We start from the raw sequence: 16047 nt of genomic DNA, 5'->3' as shown, positions 1-16047 counted from the left end.
ATAACACAGCTCAAACACCATGGCAAGACTGAGCACAGCAACAAGACACAAAGAGGTTAAGCTGCATCAGCAAGGTCTCTTAGGGGCTTTTTACACCTGGTCACTTCATGCGTTTTCTGTGATCTGATAGCTATTCGATGGTAAAAAAAAAAACAGGTATAAATGCCCTCCGAAACGGTCTCGAGACGGATATAAATCCGATCGCTCAAACCACTTCAGGAGGTGGTCTGGGACGCATTTCAGATGAAACTGGACAGGTGTAAATGAATGTGGTTGTTCAAGCCACATACATCAATGCTATACTCCTCCCAAACAGAAGTACGTCACTCACAGGTAATCTTTCACCCAGGCGTATCGTCGGGGCTTAAAATGCACTGCTGCCACTAGCGAAAATGCAGCAAACGGTAAATACTGCTTTTTCGTCTTCTTTTTGATTGCATTCTGAAAACCGCACACACAAAAGCATGTTCTATCTCAATTACCCCAGAAATGAGGTAAAATATATTTGCATTTTGGGCGGGAGTAGAAAGATCGGATCGATATCCGATTTGCCAAGACACATTTATGTGGCCTAATGTAAATGGAACAGTTTTAACAAATCAGATAGCCATCGGATCAGAGACAACACATGAAGTGACCAGGTGTAAAAAGGCCCTAAGACAAAGATTTTGAAGCAGACTGGGGTTTCAAGATGCTCTGTTCAAGCTATTTTGAAAAAGCACAAGGAAATGGCAAATGTTCAGCACCGTAGACGCAGCGGTCACATCACTTTACTTCCCGTCGACATCAGAAGATTAGCAGTGCCATCGGAAAAAAGAAACTGGTGGAAACTATCTACAACCCAAATACTGTCTGGAGAAGTCTTGACAGAAGTAGTCTTTATGGAAAAATTGTGTATGCCCTCAAACATGCACAAAAAACATAGGAACTGAGGTGCATAAAAATTGCAGGTAATGGAGCAGCATGGTGGAGGTTCCATGCAAGTTTGGGACTACGTTTCTGCAAAAGGAGTTGGATATTTAGTCAGGATTAATGATATCTTCAATACTGAGAAATCCAGGCAGATATTTATCCATCATGCAATACCATCAGGGACGAGTCTGTCTAGCACCAAATTTATCCTGCAGCAGGACAACAACCCCCAAACATCCAGCCAATGTCATTAAGAGCTATCTTCGATGTAGAGAAGAACCAGGAATCTTGGAAGTGATGGTTCGGCCCCCACAGAGCCCTGACCTTAACATCATCGAGCAGCGTATATATCTACAGAAGATCTGTCGAGATGTTTGGAACTACCTACCTGTAGTTACCTACCTAAGTGTACCTAGACCAGGGGTCGGCAACCCGCGGCTCCGGAGCCGCAAGTGGCTCTTTCATCCCTCTGCTGCGGCTCTAGATTTGGAAAATAAATATTTAATTTAAATTTATTTTATTTTGTTAGTTTAAAAAAATTTAATTCTAAATTCTAAGATTATGATGCTCTTGTAACATTAAAATAAACCCTGTTTAATTTTTTTTGTCGCTCAAATTATGCGTCATAACCGCCGACTTGCGAAATCCGACACACAGAAGCAGACGCATTTTTGGTTTGCTGCAGCCGGCAAGTTAAAATGTTGATGTCATGCAGGACTGTCAGGTGTCCCACATTGAGAGTTTGGTCTTTTCTCCCGCTCTCCCGCCACACATCGTATTTCCTTTTGACTAATTATCATATAGTTAATAAGCCGCAGCGCACAAAATGTATCAGTCCACACCGCTGTCTCTATGGAACCGTGCAGGAATCAAGCGCGTCTCAGTTCTTAGTGAGCCTGACACTTATCAGCCAATCAAAAAAAGAGGCTACACAATAGCCAATCAGAAAATAGCACTATCTGGGACAGATTTAACGCAACAACCAATGAAAAAAATTGGGGTTTGGGGGTTTGGAGATGTCACGCTTGCCTGTCTTCAAAACTTGAGAGCCCTGGCCATGAATACGAAGAGGACTCAGACATTGAACATTTTGTTTGAAAGTAACCTTCAACCCAGCGTCTTTTTTCTTACGGTTAGTTCAAACTGTTCAAAATATTTTTGTTTGCCTGCAGAAATAAAATTTCGTTTACTCTGTAGCAGTTCATTGATTCCATAAATGCAACACACTACAGTTTTTTCTACACTTGCGGTGTTATCTTCATTTTAGATGTCAAAACGTTTTTGTGGCTCCCTGTGTTTTTTTTTTCCTGTGGGAAACAGGTCCAAGTGGCTCTTTGAGTGTTTAAGGTTGCCGACCCCTGACCTAGTGGAATCGATTCTGTGAGCAGGCAAACAGTGGTCACACCAAATATTTATTTGGTTTGGGTTTCTCTTCTTTTCATTTTGTTCATTAATAAAAAATAAAGGTTGAATTACAGATCAGGGGTCTTTGCAAGACACCCCAGCTTAGCAATAATGCCCCTTTTCCACCAAAAAGAAGCTGGTGCTGGTTCAGAGCCCGTGCTGGTGCTGGTTCAAAGTTGGTTCCACTGGTGAACCTTCTAAGAACCTGTTTGCCTTTCCATCGGTTAGAGAGCCGTCACAGAGCCGAGTCTGACGTCACTGTATACGTGTCACGTTACCCAGCAACGTCATCAACAATGGCTACTTAAGAACCACTTTTCCTGGTTCCGAGCTGGTGCTCTGGCTGTCGAAAAAGAAAGAACTGATTTTAAATTAGGCTCCGAACCAGCGCTCAAACTGCCTCGGTGGAAAAGGGGCATACGTGGGTTTAGTCTCTAAAATCCACATTTTATCAAGACATATCTCTGCTCAGGTTCATCTAATCTTTCACACTATATGAAATTTCTTCTGGTTTTCTTAATCAGTAGTCATTCTTTTGTCGGACTACTTATACACGCAGTCTTCAGAGCTCAGCAAAGGTCCTTTAATTTCCTCTCGTCAGTACTGCAGGCTTGAGGAAATGTTCTGCATGCTTTCTTAATAAGGCAGTAGTGTGTACGTGACCCCTCGGCTTATTCCGAGTGCCACACAATTACAACAAAATCTTTCAGTATGTTTTTTTTTTTTTTTGTCCAGCGAAGCACTGGCCTGTGGTTTTATTTCTTATTTATTTATTTATTTATTTTGAAAAGTTTTTCTTTCTTGTTCATGTCCTGTGCTCACAGTGAGCTCATTCTTCGTCTACATATGAGTTAAAGTCACAGTAATGCTGCTTTGTGCACACACAGCTTCCACTGAACAACTCCACAGCTCCTGTGGTTTGTAGGAGACATGGGTGATTACTGAAAAATATTGTTTTCGCCAAAACAGGAGGCAGGATACCAACCTCAGGTATCCTCCACCCTCTATTTCTCAAGATTCTGAGCTAGAGGTGTCGGGAGCTGAGCTAGAGGTGTCGGGGAGCTGGGCTAGAGGTGTCGGGGAGCTGGGGAGCTGGGCTAGATGTGTCGGGAGCTGGGCTAGATGTGTCGGGAGCTGGGCTAGATGTGTCGGGAGCTGAGCTAGAGGTGTCGGGGAGCTGAGCTAGAGGTGTCGGGGAGCTGGGCTAGAGGTGTCGGGGAGCTGGGCTAGAGGTGTCGGGAGCTGGGCTAGATGTGTCTGGGAGCTGAGCTAGAGGTGTCGGGAGCTGGGCTAGAGGTGTCGGGAGCTGGGCTAGAGGTGTCGGGGAGCTGGGCTAGAGGTGTCTGGGAGCTGAGCTAGATGTGTTGGGGAGCTGGGCTAGAGGTGTCGGGGAGCTGAGCTAGAGGTGTCGGGGAGCTGGGCTAGATGTGTCGGGGAGCTGGGCTAGATGTGTCGGGGAGCTGAGCTAGATGTGTCGGGGAGCTGAGCTAGATGTGTCGGGGAGCTGAGCTAGAGGTGTCGGGGAGCTGAGCTAGAGGTGTCGGGGAGCTGGGCTAGAGGTGTCGGGGAGCTGGGCTAGAGGTGTCGGGGAGCTGGGCTAGAGGTGTCGGGGAGCTGAGCTAGATGTGTCTGGAGCTGGGCTAGATGTGTCTGGAGCTGGGCTAGATGTGTCTGGGAGCTGAGCTAGAGGTGTTGGGGAGCTGTGCTAGAGGTGTCGGGGAGCTGGGCTAGAGGTGTCGGGAGCTGGGCTAGAGGTGTGGGGGAGCTGGGGAGCTGGGCTAGATGTGTCGGGAGCTGGGCTAGATGTGTCGGGAGCTGGGCTAGATGTGTCTGGGAGCTGAGCTAGAGGTGTCGGGGAGCTGAGCTAGAGGTGTCGGGGAGCTGGGCTAGAGGTGTCGGGGAGCTGGGCTAGAGGTGTCGGGGAGCTGGGCTAGAGGTGTCGGGAGCTGGGCTAGAGGTGTCGGGGAGCTGGGCTAGAGGTGTCGGGAGCTGGGCTAGAGGTGTCGGGGAGCTGGGCTAGAGGTGTCTGGGAGCTGAGCTAGAGGTGTCTGGGAGCTGAGCTAGAGGTGTCTGGGAGCTGGGCTAGAGGTGTCGGGGAGCTGGGCTAGAGGTGTCGGGAGCTGGGCTAGAGGTGTCGGGGAGCTGGGCTAGAGGTGTCGGGAGCTGGGCTAGATGTGTCTGGGAGCTGAGCTAGATGTGTCGGGGAGCTGGGCTAGAGGTGTCGGGGAGCTGAGCTCAGCTCCCCGACACCTCTAGCCCTGCTCCCCGACACATCTAGCCCAGCTCCCAGTCAAGGATGTCTTGATTAGTTTTCTATAATAGCAGCTCTAGTGGTTGTTTTCAAATATGTATGAATTGTAGGAATTTTATAATGGACATTCCATGTAAACAGATTTTAAACGTTTTCTGAATGGAAGGCATTGTAGGTTTTTCTGTAACATTACCTTCTGGGTTTTTGTCAATATTAATAGGCTGGTGAGGGCACAGTGCTTTAAAGATTCTTTAACATAAGTGATAAAGGAGTTTTTATCAGTTTCACTGACGTTCCACATTGTTAAACACAACTATTCATGGATACAATTTAAGCCCTTCTCACACCTGTGATATAATAGATCGGTCTCACGGCTTTTATTGTCGTCTTTCGTTGCTCTTGTGCGCTCGGTTGCGGTTATTTTGAGAGATTTTGGCAGATATGTGCAGAGTGAGCTTGGGTAAAGTGGAAACTGCCATGTATTACATTTACATTTACGGTATTTAGCAGATACCCTTATCCAGAGTGACTTACAACTTGCTCAGGGGCCCAGCAGTGGCAGCTTGGTGGACCTGGGGTTTTAACCCATGACCTTCCGATCAGTAGCCCAACACCTTAACCACTGAGCTACCACATCCCAGGTAAATGTGATGCTCCGAGTGAGTGAAGTGGTTCTGATATATGCAATATGGAGCAAATCAAGTGACACTAAAACAAAAAGGAACACGATCTCTAAGCCAGGCTATTTTATTATTAACAAATTATGAACAAAAACAAATACATCCCATAACTGTGAAATGCTTACGACAGAATACGAACAAGCTGCCTGTAACACGCGTACAGCGTTGGCTATAGCTTCATGTATAATGTGATGGATGGGCGCTGTGTGTGGAGCAAAGCAGGTCCACTCTAGGTTCAATTTTGGAGATCGCCACCCGCAGATGGCAGGCACTTATTTCCAGGGATTTCAGAACAGTGTAACAGATATTGCGTCATCGGGTAGGCGTGGCCTATTTGATAATCTAACCATAACCCTAACCATAGTTTTTGGTTGTTTATTTGTTTTCTAAAATAAATCTACCTGTATGACTGTTTTGTCCGTCGTAGAATGGTCTTTTATTTTTTTTTGAAGGAGGGCGTTTTTTCCAAGACCTCCGGAAACACGCCCACTTTACGTTTGTCGTAACGAAACCCCAGGAATTTAGTGAATGCCTGTGCAAATCTATCTAGCGCATGTTGTTGTGCTGTAAATTGTGATTGATGCCGTCACTTAACTGTCGTAATTAATCGGAGCAAACAAAGTTTTATTTCCAGTTTATTTGAATTATCCTAAATTTATACTCGCATCATTACAACCTTTTTTAACATATAAAAAAAAATAATAATAATAGTCTCGCGACACCCACCCCCCAACCCCACCACCCGCGCGCCCCCCACTTTGGGAACTGCTGTAGTACAGTACCGTTCACACCCACATAAACACAAAGAAGGAAACAAACACAAAATGTGTTTTCCTGCAGAACCGTCCTTCATGGAGAAAGTTTAAAGATCGAAGACATTTCTCTGTAACGTGTTGCGTTTTTTTAATTTTTATTATTATTACTCTTATTAACTTCGAGAGAAAGTGTAGCCAAAGCGAGTGAAGAAGTGTTTCTAGCTGCTATAACCTAAGTGATGACTACATAAATAAATAAGTACACATAAATAATGCATTTTTGAATAATAAGGATCAGTTTGGTCCAACCATGAAGCCTTTTGATAAATGATGTAATAAAACAGTTGGGAAGGAAGAGAGAGAGCTGTGATTTTCTGCACTGTGAGTGTAGGGGGTTATGTGCTGTATGTGCTGGGAGGGAAAATGACACGGATAAATTTGGCCAACGCGATCCTTCACTGCTCAGCTTTGAACTCGCTGAACTTAAACCTGCGGCATGGAAGTGTGCGTTTTTCAGTTCATTAGCAGCGCTGTAGTTTGCCGCGTCTCTGGTTTCTAACCTCAAGCAGTTAGGTCTGCATGGTGGTGCTGTCTATCTGTTTATCTATTTGTCTGTCTGTCCATTCGCTTGTCTGTCTGTCTCTCTGTCTATTTGTCTGTCATTTTGCCTGTTTGTTTATCCATCTGTCTGTTTGTCTGTTTATCGATCTGTCCATTCGCCTGTCTGTCTCTGTCTCTCTGTTTATTTGTTTATCCATCTGTCTATCTGTTTGTCCATTTGCCGGTTTATCCATCTGTCTATCCGTCTTTCTGTCTGTCTGTCCGTCTCTCTGTCTGTTTATCTATCTGTCCATTCTCCTGTTTATCATTCTGTCTATCCGTCTTTCTTTGTCTGTCCATCTGTCTGTCTCTCTGTCTGTTTATCTATCTGTCCATTCGCCTGTCTATCCATCTGTCTATCCATCTGTCTGTCTGTCTGTCTCTCTGTCTGTTTATCTATCTGTCCATTCTCCTGTTTATCATTCTGTCTGTCCGTCTGTTTATCTATCTGTCCATTCGTTTGTTTATCCATCTGTCTATCCGTCTTTCTGCCTGTCTGTCCATCTGTCTGTCTCTCTGTCTGTTTATCTATCTGTCCATTCTCCTGTTTATCATTCTGTCTATCCGTCTTTCTTTCTGTCTGTCCATCTGTCTCTGTCTCTGTCCATCTGTCTGTCTATCCGTCCATCTGTCTGTCTATCCGTCCATCTGTCTGTCTGTCTGTCTGTCTGTCTGTCTGTCTGTCTGTCTGTCTGTCTGTCTGTATACACACACTTTTACTGGTGGTAAATTAGAAACATTCCCTCTTGCCTGAACCTGTTGACTTAATACCCACTGAATGTTTTGCTCAGTCCTTTCCTTTGGTTTTTCTTACAGTTCTAGATTAAATGCTCATGCGTCATTATTCTGTGTACTGAAGCTGTATTTCAGCATGTCCAGTCTCGTCAGTAATTCCCAGAAGCCATTTTCAGCACAGTGGTGCTGTGCTCTGTGTGAATCTGTGTAAACTGTGAGCAGGTTACAGCCAGTGTGGAGTTCAGCTTGTTCTCCATTACATCAGAGGGTTTCTCTGCGTTCTCTCCTTTCCTCTCTCCTGTGAAGATTAGGCGGATTAGCTACGATGCATCGCCCCGAGTGTGTGAATGTGTGTACATGTGTGTGTATACGCTGATGTACTGATGCTCTGTATAACACTTTATTAGTGTTATCAGCATCTTATTACCAGGAATCGAGGTAGAGGAATAAGATAAACAAAGAGCTAGAGAGTGGCAAAGAGACGTCTCCCGTAGGCAGGCAAGAGGAGGAGGGAAAGAGAAAGAGGAGAGGGAGAGAGAGAGAGAAGAGAGAAGAAGAGAGAGAGGGAGAAAGAGAAAGAGGAGGGAGAGAGAGAAGAGGGAAGAGAGAGAGAGACGAGAAAGAGAGGAGAGAGAGAGGAGAGAGAGAGGAAAGGAGAGAGAGAGAAGAGGAGAGAGAAGGGAGAGAGCGAAGAGAGAGAGAGAGGAGAGAGAGAGAAAGAGAGAGAGAGAGAGCGAGAGAGAGAGAGCGAGAGAGAAGAGCGAGAGACAGAGAGCGAAGCGAGAGATAGCCAAAGAGATTTCCTCTCATAAATCGTAAGTCGATTGCGCTACAGCTAGAGAGATGATCGGCGCATACTCTCGATGCGCTCTCTATCTCTACTCTCTCTCTCTCCCTCTCTCTCTCTCTCCTACTCTCTCTCTCTCTCTCTCTCTCTCTCTCTCTCTCTCTCTCTCTCTCTCTCTCTCTCTCTCTCCTCCCTTGCCAATTATTCCTAGAAATAATAGAGTACATAATATACTCCAGAATGCAGAATGAGTGACAGGTAAAATCAGCAGCCGCAGAAGTGGCCATTGTCACATTAATGTGTTGACCTTCATTTAGAGCTTCTGTGCTGATTCTTTTCTCTTTATAACCTAAAAGAGTATTTAGGTATTTAGACATTGTGCTGATGTATATGATGCATTATAATGTTCATGCTATCAGTTTTGTTCATTTGTTTTGCGCATGTGTCTTGTAGCAACAGCGCACAGTGTACCGCCTGACCCTGGTGAAGGCCTGGAACGTAGACGAACTCAAAGCCTACGCTGATCTCGTTGCCCTCGGCCAGCCGGACTTCATCGAGGTGAAGGTAAGCGTATCTGTTTCTTCATAATGTTTAGGTGCCTTTTAGTTCATGTAGTTCTCAAGATCATATGTTCACAAATGGTGTACTCTAAGCAAAGCTACTTTCAAGTTCTATTAGATAGAACAGGTCTGCGTTTTGTTCTTGCCCCCAAACACCCGAGTCGCAGCTTTCTGGCCTCCGAAGCTGCAGATCATTTGGCTTGTGTTTGAAGCTAAAGAAACAATCCAGGAAAACAAGCAAGGTTGTATCAGGTCTACAGGGACTGGTGAATGGAGAAGCTGTTGTGTAGGTCATTAGCGAGAAAGCGGATAATGACCAACTCATTACATTCACTCCATGGCCAAAAGGAAAAGAAATGAATCGAGACTTTCAGCGAATTAATTTCACCTTTTGGAAGATTAATTATTATGGTTTTGAGAGGAAAGAAAATTAACCTACTGAGAAATTACTCTGGTTGCTTGAAGCTGAGGAACTCTAATTATTATAAATGTAGTGTTCATTTATTTTTTATTTTATTATTTAATGTTTATAGTTTTTTTATGTATCATTTTTAGTCAATGCTTGACTTGTGCGTTGAGTTTGAACAAACCTCATGAAAAACTGACTGGGTTTCTGAGACTCTGCACTGAAGAGATGACTGATCATAAAGACAATAATGAACATTGTGGTTTTATTGAACAAAGCCATGGTTCTCTATGAAGATCTCTTTTTTTTAGGTAGCACTTTTACATTGAGACTATGAGAGGGAATGCAGGTGTTTGCAGAGTTTGTTTCACTTGGGGCTTAATTCACTATTACCCCTTTTCCACCAAAAAGAAACGGGTGCTGGTTCCACTGGTGAACCTTCTAAGAACCGGTTTGCCTTTCCATCGGTCAGAGAGCCGTCACAGAGCCGAGTCTGACGTCACTGTATACGTGTCACGTTTCACGTTTCCCAGCAACGTTAGCGCAGCAAACACAAACACAACAATGGCAGATGTTGCTTTACTGTTAATGCCCATGGCTTTGCGAACCTACATTGACATTATTTTATCATTAACACAGAAAAAAGTTAGCCTTAGCATGTAGCTACCTACTATCATGTGTGCTAATAATTGATCATATTTCAGTAAAGTAAAAGTGTATTAAACATCATTATACTGAAGGTACGTTATCAAAGGCGCTTAAAAGTAGTCCCGCCCACAGCCCCTGACGTAAGCGGTTCTTAAGTCTAGACCAGCAACGTTTTGGTGCTACTTAAGAACCACTTTTCCTGGTTCAGAGCCAGTGCTTTGGCTGTCGAAAAAGAAAGAACTGGTTCTAAATTAGGCTCCGAACCAGCGCTCAAACTGCCTCGGTGGAAAAGGGGCAATATGGACTCATGTACTAAGGGTGTTATGAATGAGCCAGACTCAGTTAGTATTAAATGAACCAACTACAAGTGCTTATAGTGCTTTTGGTGTTCAGTGTAAGAGGACTTAAATGGGTCCAGTTACTAAGTTGATCCTCTTTCCCACTTACATGACCTGAGAAGCTTTGTTCAGATCACAACTCGGACCCTACTTTAGCAGATACTCTACTTTCACGAGTTCATTGTAACCCCTAGCCTTTTTTTTTTCTTCATATTCAACAAAATAACTTAGATATTCTTATGGTTTTAGGGTTCAGGGTTATATTCATGTGCAGAAAGATTGTGTAGAGTCTGAAATTAGCATAGAAGGAGATTCATACATAAAAATTAACATTTTATAGAAGGTCCAAAGACATTCAGAGAGGAGTCTGTTATCAGTACAGTAAGGGTTAGGATGAGAGATAATGATAAAGTAAAGTGTTTTGTATCATACATTCATATTCAATTCAATTCCATTTGTTTAGCGCTTATAACGACGGACATTTACATTTACAACAGTTTGTAGTCAGGTGGAACTGTGCAACCAAGAGTTCCTGAGCAACTAATAGGTCAGTTCATTACAGACTTACCACTAATTCCTTCCTGCTGAAGTTTGATGCAGTTGATTGTGCTTATAGTGGTGTTATTGGTCTGATGGTGCGGTGCTATACAGTCTGATGGACGGTAAGAAGAACTCTGTGTTGAGGATAGTAAGAAGAACTCTGTGTTCAAATGTCAATAAGTGCATTGTTGTGTCCTCTTCCTCATCCTGAGACACACAACAACACCAGCAGACATTGTGAAACGTTTTGTTTTAATCCAGTGGCATTTTTATTCAATTCTCCTCAAATAGTTTCAGTGTCTGAAATCAGAATGTCTTCAGTTTTGCACCGGAGCTACATGGTTAATCTTTATAATTAGAAAGGAAAGCTCATAACTGCACCATATTGGCCCAAGCGTATGTGCATCTAATCCTCACTGTCGCATTTGAGCTCGCAGAAACTGTTTCAGTTCAAATCAAGTTTATTTGTATAGCACTTTTTACAGTTGACATTGTCTCAGAGCAGCTTTACAGAACATAAACATAGAACAGAAGGTTAATATAAAGAATAATATAAAGATTAATAGAATACAAAATTTAAGATTAATATTAGATAGATTTAGTTCACAATGTATTTATACACAATCAGCAAGTCTGAGGTGACTCACGGAGCAGTGGGGAGGAAAAACTCCCTTAGATGGTAAAGGAAGAAACCTTGAGAGGAACCGGACTCAATGGGGAACCTCATCCTCATATGGGTGATATCTGCTGTTCATAAAATGTGCAGGTCTGATTTAATAGTGCACAGTATTATGGGATGTATTATGTGTTCGCCTGACTAAAGAGATGAGTTTTTAATCTACATTTAAACTGGGAAAGTGTGTCTAAGCCCTGAACACTATCAGGAAGACTATTCCAAAGTTTGGGAGCTAGATAAGAAAACGCTCTACTACCTTTAGTAGACTTAGATATTCTGAGAACTACCAAAAGTCCTGAGTTTTGTGATCTCAGAGAGCGTGAAGGATTGTAACGTGTTAGAATACTAGTTAGATACATGGGAGCTAAACCATTAAGAGCCTTGTACATACAGTAAGTAGCAGCAGTTTGTAATCAATTCTAAACCTAACAGGTGTAGGGATGATAAAATTGGGGTTATATGATCGTAAAACCACAAAGCTGGAAACACAGAATTGTCTAGAATGTCTTTGTTTGCTGAAGAGGTTTCTTTACTGGAAGTGGCCTGGAGGTTCTTTCTATGTTTCTCTGGGGTTTTTTTTTTGTGACTTCCCTTGGAAGAGTAACAGTGGCAGTGAATTCCCTCCATTTGTATATCATCTGCTTTCCAATGGAAGAGCAAATCAATAGCTTTTGTAACCTTTTCCACCTTGATGAGCCTTGACAACACTTTTTCTGATTTCTTCAAGAGTCTCTCCATCAATTGAAAAACCTGTGTGGTTTCCTCACATGTATCCTTTCTTCACCTCTCTCTCTCTCTCTCTCTCTCTCTCTCTCTCTCTCTATATATATATATATATATATATATATATATATATATATATATAAACAAGACAACGTCAACGCTCTTAATCCCATTAAACAGCCCTTCGACAGCCTCTCCTAGAGCATCTCAATACCAAAGTGAAGCAGCCTTTAACTTTCACACGCTGTTTCCTAGCAACACAATCGAGCCTCTTTGACCGACAGTGGGATGCGAGGATTTGTGTTTCCTGCTTCTCAATAAAACCCACAAAAAATGTGAGAAATTCTGCTGAAAATTGTGCTCCAGAAGTTTGCCACTTCCAGACTGCTTTTTAGTAAGTGTTAAAAAGTGTGAACAGTATTTATGTGGATTCATCAAATCTTTTTCTGTTCTGCTTCTAGTTTTCAGCGAAATTGGAGGCTAAAGGAAATCTTCAGGAAATCATTAGTCTTAATAATGACTATTGGCATTAATGACTCTAATGGCAGTATAATAATTATGTACCTACCCGTACAAGATGTTCCTTGAATGTTTAATTGGCTGATGTCCAGAAGCAGAGGTCTAATGTTTTATTCTTATGCATAAAGTGAACTAGTTTCTCTCAAACTGAAGGGGATTCTGCCGCATGATGTAATTTAAGTCAAATTATTCCACTGGATTATGGAAAACCAGTCAGTATTTGGTGTGACTACCATTTGCCTCACACAGTGCAACACATCTTTGCATAGAGTTGATCAGGTTGTCGATGGCCTGTGGAATGTTGGTCAACTCCTCTGTAATGGCTGTGCAAAGTTGCTGGATATTGGCAGGAACTGAAAGATGCTGTCGTATACTCCCATCCAGAGCATCCCAAACTTGCTCAACGGGTGACGTGTTCGGTGAGCGTGCTGGCCGTGAAAGAACTGGGATGTTTTCAGTTTCCATTAATTGTGTACAGATCCTTGCAACATGAGGCCGTGAATTATCATGCTGCATCATGAGGGGGGCTGAGACGGTTTCTGACAGTTTGCACAGACATTCTTTGGTTATGCAAACCGATTGTTGCAGCAGCTGTCCGGGGGGATGGTCTTAGACGATCTTGGAGGAGAAGATGCTGGATGTGGAGGTCCTGAGCTGGTCTGGTTGCACGTGGGATGTGTTTGTGAGGCCGGTTGGATGTACTGCCAAATTCTCTGAAACGCCTTTGGAGAAGGCTTAGGGTAGAGAAATGAACATTCAATTCACAGGCAACAGCTCCGGTGGACGTTCCTGCAGTAGGCATGCCAATGGCACGTGCCCTCAAAACTTGTGGCATTGTGCTGTGAGATAAAAAACATTATATTTTATACATTATTGTGGCCAGTCTAAAGCACACCTGTGCAATAGTCATGCTGTCTAATCAGCATCTTGATATGCCACAGCTGTGAGGTGGATGGATTATCCCGGCAAATAGAAGTGCTCACTAACACAGATTTGGGAACAATATTTGAGAGAAATAGGCTCTTTTTTGTACATAAAAAGTCTTAGATCTTCGAGTTCAGCTCATGAAAAATGGGGCAATAATAAAAGTGTTGTGTTTATAATTTTGTTCAGTATATAATCTTCAATTAGCCAAAATTATTAGTAAATACTTATAAGCGCACGCATTTGAAATGAGGGACTTAACCCTTTAACTGTGCTGCTGTGGTCGCTATAATTACTGTATTTTGTTTTTCTTTTTGATGCCCGATGATGCCTGAGATAGGCACAGGCTCCACGTGACCCGAGAAGTTCGGATAAAGCGGTAGAAAATGAGTGAGATGAGATGAGAATGAGTGTTTTTCTTAAATTATATTCTCTTGTCAGTAATTGCCTGTAAGCTTTCCAGATTAGTTTACAGCAATTTTCGTGCAGCAGGGAACATATCATGTACAATATAATTCACTACCCTCAGCTCATTTCTTTATACAGTGTAGTAGGGAAGCAGGATACCTCCAGGCAGGGTGAGGGTGATGTTCACAGCACCATGGCGGAGTGTTAGTGCAGGGATTTCACTTCAAGACCTTCTGAGCTGTAGCCTCAATGTCTTAACCACTGAGCCACAATTTTACTCGGAATCAGCCAGCACTTGATTATTTATTTATTTATTTATTTATTTATTTAGTGTTCAGTGCTTTACTAAAACTATTAGCTCATTAGCATATTAGCTTGTGTCAAAGAGGGTTTGCTTTTGAAAAAATAAACGAATGAGCATAAAATAAAGTGGAAAAAAAATGCAGTCCACTACGTCAACCCAGAGAACTAACGAACTGCTGTAACTGTCCATGTGTTTAGAGTATAATGTATGAAATAATAAACCTGTTTTTAATAGTGTAGCTGTACAGCAGTTTTTCACTGTAAGGTCACTGATGGATGGTTGTTTGGCTGGGTGTGTGGGTGTAAAGATGGATGGATGGGTGCATGGATGGGTGTGTATATTGGTGGATGGGTGTGTGGGTGGGTGGATGGATGGACAGAGGGATGGATGGACAGAGGGATGGATAGCTGTGTGGGTGTGTGCACTGTTTAGATTGCTGGGTGGATAGATGGATGGGTGTATAGATTGGTGAATGTGCGTGAGGGTGGATGGACGAATAGATGTATGGGTGGGTGTGTTGATGGTTGGATGTGTTGGTTGGTGAATGGATAGATCGATAGATGGATAGATGGACGGATGGGTTGGTGTGTAGTTGGCTGGATAGGTGTGTTGATGGATGGGTGTGTGGGTGAATGGTTTAAAAGATACTTTTGCTGTACGGATGGTTTTCCCAATTTTGCAGGATTAGACTCGTACTCTCATGGTGCTCTAGTTTCATACCATCAGATTAGTTTTAGTGTGTCATCTTAATTCAGCTATAATGAGAAGCATTTGCAGATAAAGACTGAAATTAAGCTAAATCACAGCAAGATGCAGAGTTAATGAATGTCATGGCACTGATTGATGGAGTAGTTTGACCAAGATGCACTCATGGAACAGCTCTCTCTCTCTCTCTCTCTCTCTCTCTCTGTCTCTCTCTCTCTCTCTCTCTCTCTCTGTCTCTCTCCCTTCCTTTTGATTTATCTGAGCTGCTATCGTAGGTAATCATTATTTGTCATTGTTTTAGTACAGATTGATTGCTGGGGCTTGTTGGTTCTTCCCCATGACTTTATTTTATTATTGTTTCTGGAATTCGGCCCCAGTCCAGAAAACAATGTCTACGTCTGAATATCCCAACTGTCCTACTGTAGAGTAAGAGAAGTAAGTAGTATGTCTGAAATCTCAGTATTTACAAGAGAGTAGGTGAGATTCTGCAGTAGGGAATCAATGCCCTGTGTAGCTGCAACAGGACCGGTGTGGAAGAGCTGTCGGAATCAAAGGCGACACGTATATGTATTTAATGCAGTCAATTAATGTAATAAACCTAGTTATATAACAACTCTGGTTGTGTAGAGCTTTAAAAACTGCACAGGCAACCAGTGGCAGGAAAGGTGCTGCTGTATATACACCATGCATATCTTTTTTCTAAATGTATTTGAAATTTTGTAATTTTTTTTAAATATTCAATTAGAATTTTATTTATTTATTTATTTATTTTGTATTTCTTGCGAATTTTAAGTCTTCGCCTTTTAAATTTTGAGACGATAGATCGACTAACTTCGATCAGGTTCGATGACTCCTCCCACTTTAAAAAGTTTTAAATCTACCAAATTTCAACCCAATCTGACTTACAGTTCAGATGCAAGTGTTCTTTTAGTTTTTTTTTGGCGATTTGTTTAAGTTGTTATTTAGATTATTATGCACCTTATTATTATGCCTAGCTGCTTTACCGACTTTATGTCCGCTCTTAGAATAGAGAATAGAATAGAATAGAACTGGCATAGAAGCTTTAATTATCGCCACATATACATTACAGCACAGTGGAAATCTTTTCTTCACATACCCCAACTGAGGAGGTTAGAGGGGTCAGAGTGCAGGGGCAGCTATGATACAGCGCC

At 42.6% G+C, this 16047-nt stretch overlaps 1 protein-coding gene across 2 annotated transcripts in view; it reads left to right on the top strand.

The window, feature by feature from the left end:
• Window positions 1–16047, top strand: part of tyw1 (tRNA-yW synthesizing protein 1 homolog (S. cerevisiae)) — a 74297-nt gene that overhangs the window by 47238 nt on the left and 11012 nt on the right. For both annotated transcript variants that reach the window (XM_027136826.2, XM_027136822.2), the window contains exon 14: window positions 8578–8688. In XM_027136826.2, coding sequence (XP_026992627.2) covers window positions 8578–8688 — 111 coding nt within the window. The remainder of the gene's footprint in view (window positions 1–8577; window positions 8689–16047) is intronic.

Source organism: Tachysurus fulvidraco, chromosome 11 (genome assembly GCF_022655615.1).
Source record: "Tachysurus fulvidraco isolate hzauxx_2018 chromosome 11, HZAU_PFXX_2.0, whole genome shotgun sequence".
NCBI classification, from domain to species: Eukaryota; Metazoa; Chordata; class Actinopteri; order Siluriformes; family Bagridae; genus Tachysurus; species Tachysurus fulvidraco.
This window is presented reverse-complemented; position numbering and strand designations above follow the sequence as displayed.